This window comes from Trichosurus vulpecula, chromosome 2 (assembly GCF_011100635.1).
Source record: "Trichosurus vulpecula isolate mTriVul1 chromosome 2, mTriVul1.pri, whole genome shotgun sequence".
NCBI lineage: Eukaryota > Metazoa > Chordata > Mammalia > Diprotodontia > Phalangeridae > Trichosurus > Trichosurus vulpecula.
The window spans coordinates 223,324,784-223,344,643 of NC_050574.1; the positions used below are offsets into that span (position 1 = coordinate 223,324,784).

The following is a 19,860-nucleotide window of genomic DNA, read 5'->3' on the forward strand; positions in this document are numbered from 1 at the left end:
GTGATGTACTGAAGAAGTTTTTTTTTTTGAAAAACAAAAGCCAGTAGTGTTTATATGAAATTTAAGTTCGAGGAACATTTATCAAATGATCAACAGCATGGTGTCAATATGACAAGAACCTTCAGACAAGTATGAACAGGAGATTTTGAGGAATACACATGGGCTAGAACTTACATCATATGAAGCAATAGCATTAGACAAGGCTGGAAATTTAAGTGGGAGCTAGATGGTGGAGGGCTTGAATTCCAGGACACAGAATTTCATTTTTTTTTAACACTGCTGCACCGTTGAACATTTTTATTTTGTTTTGTAAGATTAATTTTTAAAAAAAATTTGAGTTCAAATTTATTTCCTCCCTCCTGCCTCTCCCCGACCCATTGAGAAGACAAGCAATATGATACCCATTATGTATGTGGAGTATTGGACATTTTTGAATAGAGTAATCTCATCCAGATTATACCCATGTTAAGGATGGTTTGGAAGTGGATAAACTAGAGGCAGGAATTCAGAAGCTGTACAATAGCTTTGGCAAGAAATAACACGGCTGGAACTAAGATGGTGGCTGTGGGAGTGCAAAGGAGAAAAATGAAAGAGATACTGTGGGGATAGACTCAATAGGACTTAGTAAAGGATTGGATGTTTTACTTATGAGTGGTTGATTATCATAAAATGGTAAAAATAGTATTGCTAGTAATGATATCACTGAATGTGTAAAACTTCTGAGCTCTGAAGTTACTTTTCCCGAAGTCCTGCTTGGACAGTAGGTATAAAGAAGTAACAAGAAACTGCTCTTGGCAAGCTGAAGCAGGGTGACTGTGTACAAGTGTACAGGACAAACACTGAACATATACACAAGCCCTTCAGACAATAAGTCATTGCTCTGATGATTTGGGAACCCACAGAAGCACAGCGTTCAACCTGGTGCATACGGCGATCTGAAAAGGAAACTGCTTGAGGAACAGCCCCTAGCTCAATCGTTCATTCATTCATTCATTCCACAAACATTTATTGAGTGTCTCCTATGTGTGGCACGGACAGTGTGAAGAATCAGAAAGCCCAGAAAATCAACAGGCTCCGAAAACAGCAACTCCAGTCACACATCAAAGGATGCTTCACATAAACAAAGAACTGCTCACTTGCCACGTTTTTTTTTTAAATGTTCGTTTAATTTTTTAAAAATTCTGAACTTTACAAATACCAAATAAAGCAAGCATTTCCATATAGTGCAGAACAGGAGGGCGCAGCATACGAAACTGAGAATGTAACGCTCACTTGTCTTTTAAAGTATATAATCAGTCCAACATGTAACTTTCAAAGGGGTCCAGCCGCCTGTGAGTGCTTCTGGCCTTCTGTTCTCCTTTTCTTCAGGAAGGGAAACCCTCTATCTCTAGACTAAGTATTGGCTCCTGTGGGAAGAAGGGAATTAATGATTCCGTGGGAGCTCGCGGGCATCTCGGTGGGATACAATCTAATATGCGTGGGGGTTCGATCGGTAGAAAATCACAGGAGAACTCGAGGGTGCTCCTGCTCGGCTTGTTAGCACTACAGAAGGACCCTGGAGTCGAGGCAGCAGCAGAACAGCTTGGCCCTGGCGGCCCCAGGTTTTCCTCCAGGCTTCCCGCTTAACCCCTGCTGTGCCGGTCCGACCCCGAGGCTGCTGCTGAGGGTGCCGGCTTGGCCAGCCCGGCTAGATAACAGCGGAGGGGCGGGGGTAGGTATTCGGCCGAGAAGAGTCGGGGGGAAGCGGGTTGTCTCTAGCACCGGGGGAGGGGTGGGCGAAGACCCTCTCCCGGGATTTTTGCTTCGACCCTCCTCTGCTTCGCCTCGGTCCTGGGAGCCAATCAGGGCTCGTTCCTGCCAGCAGAGCTTGCCTTCCTGGGGTCTCTGCAGGACGACTTTTTGGCGGCACGAGGCAGGGTGCGTGCGGAACTGAGCCCTTGGGGACGCCATCCCCTCGGCCGCCTGGGGGGGGGGGTACAAAGCACCTTCCCGGCGTCCCCGGCTGCCGCCTCCGCTGTCAGCCTGTGCGTGTGTGTGTTGGGGGGAGGGGGGGTCACGGGAGTGACAGCGGGGGAGGGGCGGGCTTGGTCGAGGGGCGGGGGGAGCGGCTGAGGCACCAAAGTAGGAGCGGCCCCGGGGCGCGCTCTCTGGCTGGCCCCCGCCGCAGCCGCCTCGCGGGTCCAAAGATGGTCAGAGGGGCGGGAGGAGCCGCCGCATTCGCCTCAGCGTCCGCGTCTCTTTAGTCTTCGGGGCCCCCAGTCCAGTCCCCGGCCCCCGGTGGGGCGCTCGCGGTAAGTGGGGGGGGGCTGCTCGGGGGGAGCCCGCGGACGCCCCCTCGGAGGGGAGAGAGAGCCTTCGGCGATCCCGTCCCCCGGAGGGAGGAAGAAAGGCGGACAATGGCCCGGGCCTCGCGGGCCGCCAGCCGGGCTGAACCCGGTCCCGCTTCTGCACCTGCTTGGGAGCCGGGAGGCGAGGGGGGCCGCTCCAGGCGCTCGAGGACCCGGCGCCCCGGGGACGCCCCAAAGCGGGGGAGCGAGGGGAGGGGTACGGGGAGGAGCAGAGCTGGGCTGCCTCAGTTTCCGCGTCCCGGAAGGGGGGGCTGTAAGTCCGCAGTTGCGGGGGGACTGTAAGTCCGCAGCTGGGGGGGGGCAGGAGTGGGGGGAATAGAGCCCCAGACCGGGCCGGTCTGCCTCTCTTTCCACATCGAGAAAAGGAGCAGTAACGCGGCAGCGAGGGTGGAGGGAGATGGGACCCGGATCGGGGCTGGGCTGCCTCAGTTTCCACTACCCAGAAGGGGAGTTGTAACTGCACGGTGGGGGGCCGGTGACGTAGACGAGCCCGGCAGCGGAGAGGTCCCTGGGGGGTTTGTACGCACGTTTTCTTTTTTTTTTTAAAAGGCTGCAAACCCTCCTCCCACCCCCACCTCCCTCCGCGTGAGGCTGTCCTTTGACCGGCCCCTTCTCGGGTGATCGAATCTTAAAAGGAGTCTCGGAGCTGGTGGAAGAGGCTGGAAGAATAAACGAGCTCGCGGGCGGAGAGCTTGCGTGGGTGGGAGCAGCGGCCGAGGCAGCTTCCCCTCCCCCGGCTTCGCCGGGCGCGACCCCCTAAAGGGCCCCAGACCCCTGCTAATACGACGTGTTCGGGCACTGCCTTCTTTGTTGAGACAGCTCCTCAGAAGGCATTTTGTATGGATTTGTGTGTATGTGTGTTTGACTTTTTTGGGGGAGATGGCAAATGGGCTTTTCTGGATGACCCTGGTGGCTGGTTTCACATCATTGCATCCAAGGTTCACATAGTACTGCTGAACGTTGTGCCTTTTCACAAATTGGCCACCATATTCCATTACCACTAAAGAACACACATTTTGAATTTCTTCTGGGTGCTGTTAGTTGTTTTAGCGATATTACTGTAATTCGTTGAGACGAGGCCTTTGGACTACAGTCAGCCTTAATCGTTATGGTGATTAAAATATGCAGCATTGATAATTTAAGGTTATCTACAGAATTTTAAATGAATATGTTTAATATTTTTTGCAGCAATGGCACTTAAAGGGCAAGAAGACTATGTCTATCTTTTCAAAGATCTTTCTCATCCTTTGGATTTCTTAGAAGCATTCAGAACATTCTACCTTGATGGATTATTTACTGATATAACACTTCAGTGTCCTTCAGGTAGTATCTTCCATTGTCATAAAGCTGTTTTAGCTGCCTGCAGCAATTATTTTAAAGCAATGTTCACAGCTGATATGAAAGAAAAGTTCAAAAATAAAATAAAACTCCCTGGGATCCACCATGAAGTTCTAGAAGGTCTTATAAATTATGCATACACTTCACAAATCAGAATAACCCAAAGAAACGTTCAAAGCCTCCTTGAAGCAGCAGACTTACTACAATTTTTTCCTGTCAAGAAAGCTTGTGAGCAGTTTTTGGTGAGGCACCTTGATGTTGATAATTGCATAGGAATGCATTCCTTTGCAGAATTTCATGTGTGTCCAGAATTAGAGAAGGAATCCAGAAGGATGCTTTTATCAAGGTTCAAGGAAGTATGGCAACAAGAAGAATTTCTTGAAATCAGCAGTGAAAAATTATTCTTTATTTTGTCCAGAAAGAATCTAAGTGTTTGGAAAGAAGAAACTGTCATAGAACCAATTATTAAATGGACAGCACATGATGTTGAAAATCGAATTGAAGGCATTTATGATCTTCTAAGCTATGTGGAAGTAGATATAGATCAAATGTACTTGAAGACTGCTTTGAGTCTTCAGAGAAGACACCTACTAACTGAAAATAAGTTAAGAGCCTTAATATATAATGCTCTAAGTCCTATGCGTAAGGAAGTTTCCCAGAGGTCCACAGCCACTATGTATGTAATTGGAGGCTATTATTGGCATCCCTTATCAGAGGTTCACATATGGGATCCTTTAATAAATGTTTGGATTCAGGGAGCAGAAATACCAGATTATACCAGAGAAAGCTATGGTGTTACAAGTTTGGGACCCAACATTTACGTTACAGGTGGTTATAGGACAGATAACATAGAAGCCCTTGACTCTGTCTGGATCTATAATAGTGAAACTGATGAATGGACTGAAGGCTCCCCCATGCTCAATGCGAGATATTATCATTGTGCAGTTACCTTAAGTGGTTGTGTCTATGCCTTGGGAGGTTACAGAAAAGGAGCTCCAGCAGAAGAAGCAGAGTTCTATGATCCTTTAAAAAAGAAATGGATTCCTATTGCAAATATGATTAAAGGTACGTGCAGATTTTGTATATTATGTCGTATGTGGCCTTTTGAACTTGAACCAGCCTTCTTGTTCTTTCTGTGAAAGTATAAAGCGCAAGATACTCTCTCAAGTATCCTGTTACTGAGTTTGGCATCACTTTTATCAAAGAAGTAAAGTGGAATACATAAATAATGTAGCATAGAATGCCCCAAATAATATTTTTATGATTCCAGGACTAAATCTAGAAAACAAGTGCTATCTCATGACTTTTTTTAAATCAGAAAGCCATTACTGACATTTTTTAGCCAGACTTTGCTTCCTGATAATTTTTAAAGTTGGTGTTAAAGATAAGACAAAATTAGAAATATAAATGGCTTTATTTTATATTATTTAATATAAATACTATTTAATATTTGTTTTAACTTTTTCTTGCTCTTAAATGACTGTAAACTTTTTGCTTCTCTACTACTATACTAGATCAGTTTCCTTTAAATTGAAAATTGATGGTCTTTTTTTCTTTCTGAATGCATTATGGGTTTTTTCTCCATCCTTCCTCAAAATTATTATGTATCTTTTTTTAACCATGCTATAGTCTAGTTATTTGGACTCCCACAGAGTATAACAAACATTTTATCAGTAGAACTTTTCATATTTTTGTTTCAGTTATATTTCATTTATGATAATCACTGTAAAGTCTTGGCAGCAAAAGCCATGCCCTGTACCATGCCTGGTATGCTATTAGTATTCAATTTTAGGAATGGGGGAGGGATAGGCAAATACTTCCTTGCTATATCAAAGGAAGTTTAATAAAATGCTTGCTTTTTTTCTTTCCTTTAAGCCATCGAAATATAGTATTTAATTTTTAAATTGGTGCTGTGTTATTTCACCAGAACAGCTTTCAAGTTGTATGGACACAATGAAAGTATTTCCAAATTTGCATTACTTCATCTCAAGTGCCTCTCTTCCACTGCTTTCTTATTCTTTCTAAGGAGCTAAAGAGAGTGTGGAAATCTGCCTAGTTGTGGCCCATTACAGTTAGTCAAGAGGCTTTATTTATGTCTGGAAATTTCTCTTCATTATGAAAGATCAGGTTGATGCAGATCTTTTGATAAAGTGGTTTATAGGACAGAAATGCCCCCCACATTCAGAAACTAACATTTATACTCAAATATACAAGTAAATTCCTTCTCAAAATATTTGTTACTCTAACATGACCTAGGAGTATAGTAATGTTTTTTATAATACAGGAGAGGGTAAGTTGGTTACAGCAAGAAAAGGGGGTAAGCTAAAATCCATGTCCTTTTTTGGTACCTTCAAGCTTAAGTTAGTTATTTCTCACCTATAGAACATGCAAGGGAATCTGAAATGTCATTATTGGGAGATTTCTGGAGCATTTTTCTGCTTATTTGTTTTCTTTGTGATTTCAAAATTTGATTTTATAACTTGGCACATATTTCTCCGTTATATTGTATGCTTTGTTATCAGCTTTCTAGCTTATTTTCCCCCCACTTAAAAGTATTTTATTTTTTCCAATTACATGTAAAGATAGTTTTCAACATTCACTTTTATAAGATTTTGAGTTCCAATTTTTTTCTCTCTCTCCCCTCCCCCCTCTCCAAGACAGCATGCAATCTTATAAAGCTATACATGTACAATCATATTAAACATATTTCCACATTAGTCATGTTGTGAAAGAAGAATCAGAACAAAAGGGAAAAACTGTTTCTAGCTTATTGTTAAAATTCACTTGATACTTTTATTACCATAAAAGAAAATGCTGAAATAATATGTTGACATTGCGTAGGGATTTCGTGCCTTTCCAAAGCTTCCTCAACAGTTCACTAATAACTTTGATTCCTTTTATCCTGGCTAAAATTGAAATTCTTCATGGATAGTTACACTTTAATCTGTTATTTGTTATTCATCCTTTTGCCTCATCCCAGCCCTGAGGGGTTCACATGCTGTATTTTCTGCTTCTTACTTTGCCCTAAGGTAGATAAAATATTTTCTATAATTTGTTTTATTTCCTAAGTTTCATGTCCTATTGAAAGTTTTTTCTAGGTAATATGTATGTTAAGAAGAGGGGCTAAGAAATACATCCTTAGCTGTCACGGAAAGAAATGACTCCCTCAAACATTTTTGATCCTTCAGGAAGGTCTTCCTTGTAACTCCTCTTTTATTTCAAAGTAGGAATTAATTAATACATTAAACCAATAATCTCACCTAAACGGACCTCATGTTATTCCCCCAAGCCATCTTTTCCTCCTCTCGATTTCCCTATTTTTATTATGAAACCTCTGAGAGTTCTCTTTCCCTATAACCTTTTATCCTTCACGTCTCAACATCTGAGTCGTCATCCTTCCAAATCTAATTCCAAAGTGTCTTTTTAATAAAAATAGTATTTCACATTAACCCATTCTTTTAAGGTTTGCAGATAGCTTTTTTCACAATAAGGCTAGGGAGTAGGGATTACAAGTATCACCCCTGTTTTACAAATACAAAAACTAAGGTTCCAAGAAATGAAATCACCTGTCCTTGGCCACATAGCCAGTAAGTGGTATTGATCATGTCTTTCCTTTCTGTTGTTCCATCCCCAGCTTGAGTCTTCTTTACCTACCGCCTGGGCTCTTGCAGTAGGCTAATTGATCTTTTCCTCCAAAGTCTCCCCACTTCAATCCATCTTGCATATTAATAATAGCAGCTAACATTTATATAGTAGTTACTCTGTGCTGTGCACTTTGCTAAGTACTTTACAAATATTATCTCATTTTGTCCTCACAACAACCCTGGGAGGCAGGTATGGTTATTATCTCCATTTTACAGATGAGGAAACTGAGGCAAACAGAGGTTCAGTGACTTTCCAAAGGGCACAGAGCAAGTAAGTGTCTGAGGCCAAAAGGGCTTGGTGCTTTTGCCTTCACCATGTTGCTGCACACCCTCTGATCAGCTTTTCTAAAACAAAGCACTGAACATGTCACCTCACTACTCAGAAACTTCCTTCAGATCTGGCTCCAGCCTACGTTTCCAGCCATTTTTCTCATTTTTCCGTATGCTCCATCTAAACAGTATCACCATTTCTCAAATGCATTGCCTACTTCATCTTCACTCAAACTTTTTTTCCTCCAAATACCCTCACCTATATCTGTAATTATAAAAAATCCTGATAGTTTTTCAAGCCCTCACTCAAATACGGCCTCCTGCATGAAGTCTTACCTAATTTTCTAGGTCAGGGGTTCTAGCCTTTGTTGTGTCATGAACCCCTCTGACAGACCCCTTCTCAGAATAATGTTTTTAAATGCATAAAATAAAATAAATAGGATTAAAAAGGAAACCAGCAAGATATTAAAAAAAAAGTTCATGGACTCCAGATTAAGAACTTATGCTCCATTTGAAAGTGATTTCTCCTCCCTTTGAATTTCTAGGAATATTCATTTTTTTTCAAACTGTCTTACGGCATTTATTATAGTTGCCTTATGCCATTTGTCTTCTATTCCCCTTACTACTAGGTTGTAAGTTTCTTGATGCCAGAGGATGTATCTTATTTACTACTGTAGCCTCACCAGCACTTAGCCTTGTGTCTTATAGATGTGTGTGTGTGTATGTCTGTGTGTCTGTGTCTTATATAGGTAGGTGTTAGATCAATTTGATGAATGGTGAGAGAGATAAAGATTTTAATTAACCTACAGGTGTGGGAAATGCTACTGCCTGTGTCTTACGGGAAATCATCTATGTCATTGGAGGCCACTGTGGTTACAGGGGAAGCTGCACTTATGATAAAGTCCAGAGTTACAACTCAGACATCAATGAATGGAGTCTGGTCACCTCTAGTCCACATCCAGGTAAATAAAAATACTTGCCTAACTTGTGCTTTCCACTGTAAAATATGTCTGTGTAACAATGGATTGGTGTAATAATAGATTGACTCATGTAAGATTAAAAACATGTTTCTTTGTATGGTGAATTTAATGTATGTGGTACCATGCCCATTTTTTGTAACTGGACCTGTGATTTCATTGGTACAGAACCTTCCTCCACCCAGATGGATTGGCATCTGCTCTACAACTCACAATCTTAGAGAGCTTCCTGGGGCACCTAGGTGTCTTGCCTGTGGTCATATGGCTGTTAGGTATCAGAGATGCAATTTGAACCAAGTCTTTTTAATGTATTTCTTTTTAGTTTACAACATTCACTTCCGCAAGCTTTTGAGTTTTAAATTTTCTCCCCCTCCTTTCCCTCCTCTCTCCCCAAGATGGCATGTAGTCTTATATAGGCTCTACATATACATTCATATTCACATATTTTCTACATATACATTCATATTATTCACATATTTTCTCATTAGTCATGGTGCAAAGAAGAATTATAACCAATGGAATGAACCACGAGAAAGACGAAACAAAACAAAAAAAAAAGAGCAAATAGTATGCTTCGATCTGCATTCAGACTCTATAATTCTTTCTCTGGATATAGATAGCATTTTCTATCATGAGCCTTTTGGAATTATCTTAGAACTTCGCATTGCCGAGAAGAACCAATTCTATCAAAGTTAGTCATTGCACAATGTGGCTGTAACTCTGTACAGTGTTCTCCTGGTTCTGCCCGCCTCTCTCAGCATCAGTTCATGTAAGTCTTTCCAGGTTTTTCTGAAGTCCTCCTGTTCATCATTTCTTACAGCACAATAGTATTCCATTACTTTCATATACCATATCTTGTTCAGCTATTCCCCAGTTAATGGGCATCCCCTCAATTTCCAGTTCTTTGCCATCACAAAAAGAGTTGCTATAAATATTTTTGTACATGTGGGTCTTTTTCCCATTTATATGATCTCTTTAGGATACAACCCTAGGTGTAGTATTGCTGGGTCAAAGGGTATGCATATTTTTATAGTCCTTTGGGTATAGTTGCAAATTGCTCTCCAGAATGGTTGGATCATGAACCGAGTCTTCTTAAATCTGAAGTAGGCTCTCTGTTCACCACTCAGTGTCGCCTCGGATACTTTGCGTTACACATTTTAGGTTTTTAATAAATATTGAATTGACTTGAGTGGAATTCAGGGGATCAAAGTGTCTTCAAACTAGAATCTAAATTATTTGAACAAATATTCCCAGTTATATTTTTAAATATTTTTTTGTTGTTCAGTCATGTCTGACTTTTCATCACCCTGTGGACCATACCGTCTGTGAGGTTTTCTTGGTAAAGATATTGGAGTGGTCTGCCATTTCCTTCTCCAGTAGATTAAGGCAAACAGGTTAAGTGACTTGTCAAGGGTTACGCAGCTAGTATCTCAGGCCAGATTTGAACTCCTGTCTTCCTGACTCCAGGCTTAGCACTTTATCCATCGAGCCATCTAGCTGCCCCCTATTAAATGGCTTATGCTACCACAAAAATACACATACCATTTCACTGTCTAAAACACATCTACTGGTTTTGCTTTTTCTTTGTTCTTAGGTTCTCTTTTTTGTTATCTATGTTTTGGTTCATTTATTAAATCTGTGCTTCTCAAGCCTTGATTTTTATCAGCACATTAAATAAAAGCAGCTTTTTTGTCAACCCTTTTCTTTAAGTACAGTTTGAGGTCATTACTTCATTTTGAGAATGTACTGTCTCTGATAAAAACTGTGTGCTTGATTTGTTAATCGCATTTAGGGATTCACCAGATATTTAGTAAGTATTACTGCAGTGTTGCATAGATTGCTGTAAGGTACTTTGCAAACAAACATAAAGCACATATTCTCTGCTTGTGGGGAGTGGTCTGCCTTCCATGCTCCCTTTGGTACTTTAACTGGTTGGTACCTTTCTGAGCATCTCAGAAGAAATCACAAATGATAGCATGATGACAATTGTACCATGTGTTTAATTTTTCTATTACAGGGGAGCCATATCACTTGGCTTTGCTTTTAGCCATTTCTCTTTTGGCAACAGGTTTCTATGTGGGTCACTAGAAGAGGTAATTGAAATTCACAAACTTGTACCAGCTATGGTTATTACAGATTTAATACCTTTCTGCTAATCTCCTTACAAATTGTGTTCCAAATACTGTTACCTGTGATTTTATTTTCTGAAAAAAGATTTTTAATTGGGTCCCCCTGCCTCCCACCTCATATTATAGAAAATACACACTGGACAGAGTAAACTCTACTTTTGGTCTTTTGCATATATTCACAAAATTTTACTTTCTTCTCCCTTGTTTCAAATCAGAAAAATATAATAACAAGTATTATCCCCAACTATACAAATGCTAATAATGGTCATCAATGTTGATATAGAAAAAGAAAATTATTATGAAAATATTACTACTAGACGCATTTTGCCTCTGAAGGAATAATAATGACTTACGTTGATGTTGTATTTCACCACGTACAAGGCTTCTATGTACTTAGCCTTGGCAGCTAGCTGATACAGTAGATAGAGTAGTATACTTGGAGTCAGAAGATCTGCATTCAAATCCAGCCTCAGACACTTATAGCTTTGTGACCCTGGGCAAGTCACTTAACTACTGTCTGCCTTAGTTTCCTGATCTTTAAGATGGAATGACAGTAGCATTTAGCTCCCAGGGTTGTTATTGGATAAAATGAAATAATATTTATAAAGTGTTTTGCAAACCTTAAAGTCCTATATAAATGATAGCTATTATTATCATCATCCAATCCAAACCTCTTACAACAACCTTTTGAGGTATACAGTGTTAAGTATTACTATCTCTATTTTATAAATGAGGAAACTGAGGCTCAGAGGGATTAAATGACTTGTACAGAGTCACACAGCTAGTAAGTAAAGAGAATAGAATTCTAATGCTTGCTTTTCTATATCACTATTGAAAGTGTCTTGGATGCCCCAGCTACCCATTTGCCAGACAGCATTGGCAGCATACAATTTCAAGAACCAGTGATAAAGTGGAAGTAAAAGATGTGTCATACTCAAGAGTTAAGCTTAGCCTAATCCCTTAACCTTCTTAGGAGAGGCATAGCACTGTCATCTCTGTTGCTTTTGACCACCATTCCTCTGTGGCCTGTGTGACACAGTAGACTCCTTGTACCCCAATTAGGTATTACCTCTAGTCAGCTCACCTACATTTTAGAAACTCAGCTTCATAATATAAACAAAAACGACCAGTTAAAGGAATAAAACTCAGTATATCAATGAAATATAAACTATATTCACATTTAAAAAAGAATAAATATGCACAACTCATTTATTCCATGTCTCCCAGGATCCCTTTTCCATTTGTTGTTTTTATATGGTGGTCATTTCATATACTATTTTGTCTGGCTTTTTTCATTTAGAATTATTTCATGTCTTTTCATATTCCTTCTATCTCCATAGTTGTAATTTTTAATGACAGTAATATTACACTGATATAATCTTTTCTGCTGTTTTACAAACATTGGATAAGCTTTATTTTAGATAAGTCACAGTCTCTCTGGGCTTGAGACTTCTCATCTGTAAAATTAGGATGTTGGGCGAGATGTTTACTTTCAATTCGAATATACTAGTTCTGTGTATGTTTAGCATTGGCAAACATTTTTTGTGATCTCACCTTTCTTTATTTCATAAATTTCTGTATCATTTTTTCACACTTGTATAGCACTTATTACATATTGCCTTAGTTTCTGGTTGGTTTTGTATATGCTTTTTTGTGTGTATCTATCTATCTATCTATCTATCTGTAATTAGAAACTGTTGAAGGATGGGAGAGCTTCTTATTCATCTTTATATCTCCTACAATGCCTAGCACACTGCCTTTAATTAATAGGCACCTAGATAAGTATTTGTTGAATGTATAAAAGAGAAGTTCTTTTTTGATCTACACCTGTTATTCTTCCACGTAGGGAACAAGAAGCGAGAAAATTTCTTCCCCAACAGGGATCTGCAGTTTAGAGTTTTAGAGGATTAGTAGGGATGTTCAACATCTAAAGCTAAGTCAGTCATATTCACCTAGCTACTAGGTGTCTGAGATAGGATCCTCAACCAGGTCTTTCTGATTCCCAGGTTAGCCCTTTATATACAATGCCATACTCTATGAAAATTTAGATAGTCTTATTTAAAATATTTAATTTCCCATGAAAATTTCCAGTTTTTAAGAAACAAATACAAACCAGTTAAAATGGATTTTGTATTTCCTTTTCTTCTGTTATTACTTTGTTTTGCCTTTAGTTTTTAAAACTCAAAGAAATTCATGTTACTTTAGAAGGTGTGGATTCTCTGGCTTCTGTCATTGACTTTATTGTGGTTTTTGGTGGTAGTGATGGTGGATAGGGAGCAAGAGTCCTTTCTTAGGTTGGGTGCCAAGTCTCCATTTATTTGCTCTTAGGATTCTTGTGCTTATAACATAACTCACCTGCCTCTAAATCTTTGTGGGGTTAGAGCCTTCATATCTAGCCAGAGTCAATGAATTGAAGTGAACGTATGTTATAGATATGTTAATATTTGTCCAGGGAAGAGAATAACACCTTTAAAGCGCATTGCATGTTGGAGAGAGAGCATGATACAGTAGAAAGAGATCAGAAATCTGGACTACTGTCTTCTCCAAACTATCTTTATGACCTTAGGCAAATCACAGTTAACTTTGATGGTCCTTAGTCTCTTCATTGGTAAAATGAGAGGGTTAGACTAAATGACCCTCTAAAGCTCCTTCCAGCCTTGATCTATGATTCTGCCACCCAGATGATCCTATGATCCTTATTACCACACAAATGGACTATTGCTATGCCAGCTTCCAAATTAATATTACAAATTAAAGCTGGAAATTATCTACAGAGGTCATCTAGCTCCCATGTCTGCCATGTGAAAAGGCAGTGCTTATAATGTATCCTAAAAATTAGTGCCAAGTCAAAATATGACTATGGGGAAATTCAGTGAAGAGGGGTCTGCATGTATAGGTTCTCTATTCTTTTCAAGATTCAGTTTAAGTATAACATTTGTGGACCATGGAAGCAACTCTTGGAGAGGTGGAAGCCCATAGCACTGTCAGGTACAATATTTTTTTGGGGGGGGGGGGGCAGGGCAATTGGGGTTAAGTGACTTGCCCACGGTCACACAGCTAGTACATGTGTCAAGTGTCTGAGGGCGGATTTGAACTCAGGTCCTCCTGACTCCAGGGCCGGTGCTCTACTCACTGCACCACCTAGCTGCCCCCCAGGTGCCATATTTTGGAACAGGTTTTAGCCATATTTTCAAGTTGCATATACTAGTTTAGGTGGCACAGTGGATAGAGTGCTGGGCCTGGAGTTAGGAAAACTCATCTTCCTGGGCTCAAATGTGGCCTCAGATATTTACTAGCTATATGACCTGGGGCAAGTCACTTAACCCTGTTTGCCTCAGTTCTTCATCTATAAAATGAGCTGAAGAAGAAAATGGCAAACCACTCCAGTGTTCTTCACTGAGAAAACCCCAGATGGGGTCAGGAAGTCAGAATGATTGAAACAATTCAACAACAAAATATACTAGTCTGATATGTATGCTAATTTTAAAATGCATATAGTAACTTTACTAGTTTGCTGTAGCATAATGTATTTTGTCTACAATTTTAAAATTCTTTTTTTCTTTTTTTCCTTTTCAAAGAATATGGATTGTGTTCAATTCCATTAGAAAATAAGCTATATCTTGTTGGTGGACAAACCACAATTGCAGAATGCTATGACCCTGAACAAAATGAATGGACAGAGATAGCTCCCATGATGGAAAGGAGAATGGAGTGTGGTGCCGTCATCATGAATGGATGTATCTATGTAACTGGTGGATATTCCTATTCAAAAGGAACCTATCTTCAGAGCATTGAGAAATATGATCCTGAACTTAATAAATGGGAAATAGTGGGTAATCTTCCTAGTGCCATGCGTTCACATGGATGTGTTTCTGTCTACAATGTATAATGCAATCTATGAAAACCACTGAATAGAAAAAAAAACAAAACCAAAACAAAACCCAAAACAGTTCACACCTAGCAGTGTACCAGTAAAATCTTATTTCGTATCAAAATATTATTTGGACACTGGAGTTATCCACTATACTCTATACTTTTCAAAAGTAACATTATTGTTAATACTTCCTTGGACAGCTACATAATAAATGGCAGAAGGTCAAAGATATCTGTAGTCACGCATTCCTTCTCCTTATCACAGTATTGATGCTGGTAACATATCAGAACCATACTGTGAAATTGATACTCAGTTTTTGCCCTTAGTGTCATGGGCATTGTGTATTAAAATACAGTCTAACAGATGATTGAAGTGAATAGAGGAAATCTTTTCTACCTCTATACAATTTTTCAATACTTGCTGAAACTTTTTTCAGCTCAAAGTACTGTGGAATGTAACACGAAACTAGACACAATCATCTTGTCTAGTTTTCTATTTCTCATGCAGTTTGTATAATCTTTTCAAGTGACTTGATAGGTATTATTTTATATTTACCGAGTATTAACAATGTTGTATAAAACAGTTACTGCCTAAGAGTTTACAACCTAATTCTGAAAGGATGGCAAAACTGAAAAATGAGAGTAGAATAAAATTGCTTAGTTGACTTTGTATTACAGAGTATCAAAAGTTTTGGGTTTGTTTGTTTTTAACTAATGTGAACCTTTATGCAAACAAGGTTAAGGTTTAGGTTTCTGTAGTTTATGCATGTGAAAAAAAATATCCAGTATCATCCCTGATTAGAAATATTTACTTTTATATAGAATGTATTTTAGAGCTGGAAGGAACCTTGTGTGTTCTTCACCCAACCAATTCATTTTTTTCGAACAGATAATAAGAAAGGCTTTGTTAGGTTATTTGTTTAAATTTTAAACTCTAAAGTGAAAAAGCCTTAAAATTCTTGAATTCTTTTGTTTTGGAAATAAATGACCATATGTAGAGTTAAAGAAAACGCTCCTGAAATGACAGAAATTGTGTTGAAGCCCATTCTGAATTGTTAAAAAATACTAGTTATAAAATAGAATGGAATATTAGAACAGGAAAGGATCTTAGGGATCATCTAGTCCAACAAAGCAGAAAATGGAAAAGAAATACAGAAACATTGAAAAACTCTAGACTTACCAAGTCAACCTTGTCTAGGAATGTATTTTTAAAAATAGATGTGAATTTCTGATTGCCTCCTATATGCTATCATTATTTAAATGCCTTCTCTGTATGGCCTTTTTTTAAACTCCTGTAGTGCTTATTGTTGGTACTTGAGGTTCACAATCCTTGTAGAGTATTGATTCCTTTTTTTAATGTTAAAATATTTCAGACTTCTACATTATAGTAGTTTGATTAGTATCCATTGATTAAGAAAGTATGTAGCCACAAAAGCCTTTTATGAATTCATTAATATTTGAAAATTTATTTCTATTTTATTAATCACAACAGCATCTACATACGTTTAAAAATAGTATTGTGTACATATATGAGACATTTATTTATTTAGGCATGTTTGCTTTTTTATGGATTAACAGAGCTCTTGCAATAATTCCTCTACAGTCCACAGGTTTGGATCCACTAGTCTAGACTGCTCATCTAGCACAAATTTGTAGTAACAAATCCAGTGCTAGTTTGTATTGTTATTTAGAGGACTAGACTAGAAGATCTTCTATGGCCCCTTCCAGATCTAAATCTATGATCCTATGGTCTTTTAATGTATTCATCCTGTGTCCCTGACAGATTATAAGCACGTTGATGGCAGTGACATTGTCTTATACCTCTATTTCCCCAGTGCCTATCAACTATTCCCTGCAATAGTAAATATTAAATAAATTAATGTTTGTCAATAATATCAATTGTACATTTTTAAAAAACTGGTTGAAGTGCTTGAAGATGCTTGAAGTTTGTGCTACTAAGTACTTTTAACAGTTTGTCTTCTTTAAAAATCTTATTTATGTTTTTAATTTGCACTCTGAAGAAAGGATTGAATAAAGGTAAATTTCAGCTGTGTTTGAATTATCATTAATTTCAAATTATTAATTTGAATTACTTAAGGTTTTACTAAAATAGGTGAGGCATCTTCCTCATAATAATGATGCTACTTTAAAAATATATTAAAATGGTGAAACTAATTTAATATTCTTAAATTACTATTAACTTTTAAGCATCTATAATCCTTGTAAGCTCTGAGGATCCTTATATTAACTCTTATAGCTTGGTTAGCTACTCTTTCCCCTTCAAGGTTGAGGGATACCATACCAGTGGGTGAGGACTGGCTAATGCTATTGTCTTAAGCCCCCACTGGTGAGTTTCTGCCTAAGATTAACACTTGAAAATCACCTAAAGTAGCTTTTTGGAAGGAGCATTTACTAAGGTGATATGACAACAGTTGGCATAAAATACCCCCAAATTCTGTGACATAGTTTCCTTCAAGTACATGCAGGGTCCAGGGAAAAGTGAGCTCAAGCTTAGAGTGCACATGTGGCAAAAGGGTAACAGCTCCTGATTATTGGAAGCCTTTTTTTTCCCTATTCATGGGGTGTCCAAGATGTTCCCCCTTAGGCATGGCATGGTTTCTTTTTGGGTTTCTTATAGAGAATGAGTCCAGTCTGTCCTTGAAAACACTACTGATAGTCTTGGGACAATATTTAGTACTGCAGTGGGGAAATGGGAAGTCTAACATTCTTCAGACCCTTAAAAAGTAGAAATTTTCCTTAAGCCTTAAGGCCTATGATTTACTGATTGAGACCTTTTCTCATCTAGTTAAGGTATCAAGCTAAAATCAAGCTAACTCTTACACATCAGAATTTTTAAATTTATCCTTTAGTTTTTAAAATGAAAGTAAAATCAAACCAGACAATGAGCATAGGATGGTGCTATCAAAACTCCTTTCCAATTTCTGTGGCACTTATTTTACTTAAAGACATACTAGTATTTAGCTTCCTCCAAACACATAAGTTCTTAAGTATAGATTTTTTTTCTGTCCATTGTCAGCCTTATGAGTAGTTCCTTGAGTTTTAAGTTTGCTAATCTCTTATTCCTCTAAAATATAACATCCCAAACTACCCCTTTTCTAGGCATAAGCTCTTTCTCTTGCTAACCCTCTTACCATGATCCATCTTAATCCTTACCACTAACATCATTCCCTATCCTCTTCTGGTATCCTCCATAGTGCCCTTTGGAATCTAGCTTTGCCTCATCTCCCATTATAAACAAATTTTCATTGATCCTTTGATGCTTCTTTAAAAAACTACATCAACTCAGAGAAACTGATACTTGGCTTTTTCTGCAGACTCATCTGTCATAACATATAGATTTGTGGAACCAGAAGGCTTGTTCCTTACTCCCAATGCTATTCAGACCTTAAATTTTCCACTCAATTGTATATTAACTTCTAATTCCTGTTTTTGTCAACTGCAAACATGTAGGGCCTTTACTCACTCAACTACTCTTCTCTTCAGTGACTTTTAGCACTGTTCTTAAAAGTCTTCTCCCTATCCTTTGCTGAATTCCATTACACATGTATGCTAACTTTAACTGGGTCCTAACTGATGTTTGGAGTCAATTGTGATCTAGGGGACAGCCCTTCCCACAAGTTGGCTCTATATATAGAGGATCAGATTCATGCTTGGAGGAGTCAGACCCCAAAGACGAGGGAGTTAATCAGGTTTTTCTTGCATTCCTTGGCAACTTCCCTCACCCCAAATTTTTGGAGACGAGCTCTTAAATCAAACAGCATTGGCTCTTAACCAGTGTCCTCCCAAAAGTGGATTAATAAGGGCCCTTATAGAAAACACTCCTTTTTCAAAGTAGCTGTCTGATAGAAGACAACTACTTATTTCTTCTACTACAAAAATAAATGTTTAAAACACAAAATAATCTTGAATGTGCATTAACAATATTTAAAAACTGAGACAGTGCTCCATTACCTATTATTCTCTGAAAGGTAAAGGCACATTTTGGTACCAATGAATAGATATTTCATTTCCTCCTCTGACCTCCACTGTCTGTGGAACTCACAAGTCTGGATTTTTTGGCAAGCCAGGGCATGGCTTGAGCTTTCTTACTCCTTTCATCTCTAGCATTCTGGCATTTGCTCCTGGTAGCACTCCTTTTCCATAAAGGCAGGAAACACCTTCCTTTGGGCAATTAGCACTCTAGGTAAGCACATGTTCTTGCTGCCATGTGCTCATAGCTGCAATGGTTGGGGGTGGAAAATTACTTTTCCCCTTTCTGAAAATTCAAGGGAGAGTTAGCAGAATCTCAGTCAATATGTTTAAAAGGGGGGACGCAGTAAACGGGGTCTTTCTCCTCTCATTTTTTAGCTTACTGAGTGGGCAGCTTTTCCAGGCTCAGTTGCCAATCATTTTAGTTACAGCCCCCTAGCATGAGGACCAATAAGGGATTGCTTAGTTGTCTCAAAGTTCAAGTAATTCCGAGCTGTGTGAGAGTATGTATCCATAACCATATCCATATCCAGAGAATCAATTAGAACATACCTGGTTTCATGGGAAGTGTGCCCCAGACCAGGAAATCAGGAGAGCCTTTTAGTTACCTTCATTACAATGGGAATGCTTCTATTCATCCCTGATTATCACATTGTCCAATGATAATCACATTGTCTAAATGTTCTTCTCAAGACCCTAACTCTACCAACCTCTTTAGTCTTAGCTGAGAAAATTGAGGCCAATTATTGCTTTTGGAGCTAGATGGCACAATAGTGGAGTCAGGAAGACTGATCTGGCAAGTCACTCAATCCTGTTTGCCTCAGTTTCTTCATCTGAAAATGAGCTGGAGAAGAAAATGGCAAACCACTCTACTCCCTTGCCAAGAAAACTCCAAATGGGGTTACAGAGTTGGACATCACTGGAACAACAGAACAACAAACTGTTTTTGGAGTATTCATTTCTACAAAGAGAAAGAACAAAGTACACAATCTTAACTATTACATAAATAAATACAAGGTGACAACATTCACCAAAGATACAAAGAGAAGCATACTCACTTTAATTATCTTGTTTCAAATAAAGTCTGAAAACTACATTTCTATAGATTGTCCAAGGTAACTCATATAGGCTCTATTTTGATGATAATGGAAATTATTTGTTCTAGAAATTCTAAAATGGGTGATTAATTCATGTTGTCCTATTTTTTTTAAATCAATAAGCCCATTCCAGAATTCCAACATTTTTCTTCATCTTCAGATTATGATGAAAGGGGCACTTTTTAACAAATTTT

The 19,860-nt window shown here is 38.8% G+C and overlaps 1 protein-coding gene across 1 annotated transcript; it reads left to right on the forward strand.

The window, feature by feature from the left end:
• The first annotated feature begins 1,889 nt into the window (after positions 1–1,889).
• Positions 1,890–16,644, forward strand: KLHL23 (kelch like family member 23). Its single transcript, XM_036742639.1, has 4 exons — positions 1,890–2,291; positions 3,537–4,751; positions 8,410–8,562; positions 14,285–16,644. Exons 2-4 carry the CDS (start codon positions 3,539–3,541, stop codon positions 14,593–14,595), a joined length of 1,677 nt encoding a protein of 558 aa, XP_036598534.1. The 5' UTR covers positions 1,890–2,291; positions 3,537–3,538; the 3' UTR covers positions 14,596–16,644.
• The last annotated feature ends 3,216 nt before the right edge of the window (positions 16,645–19,860 follow it).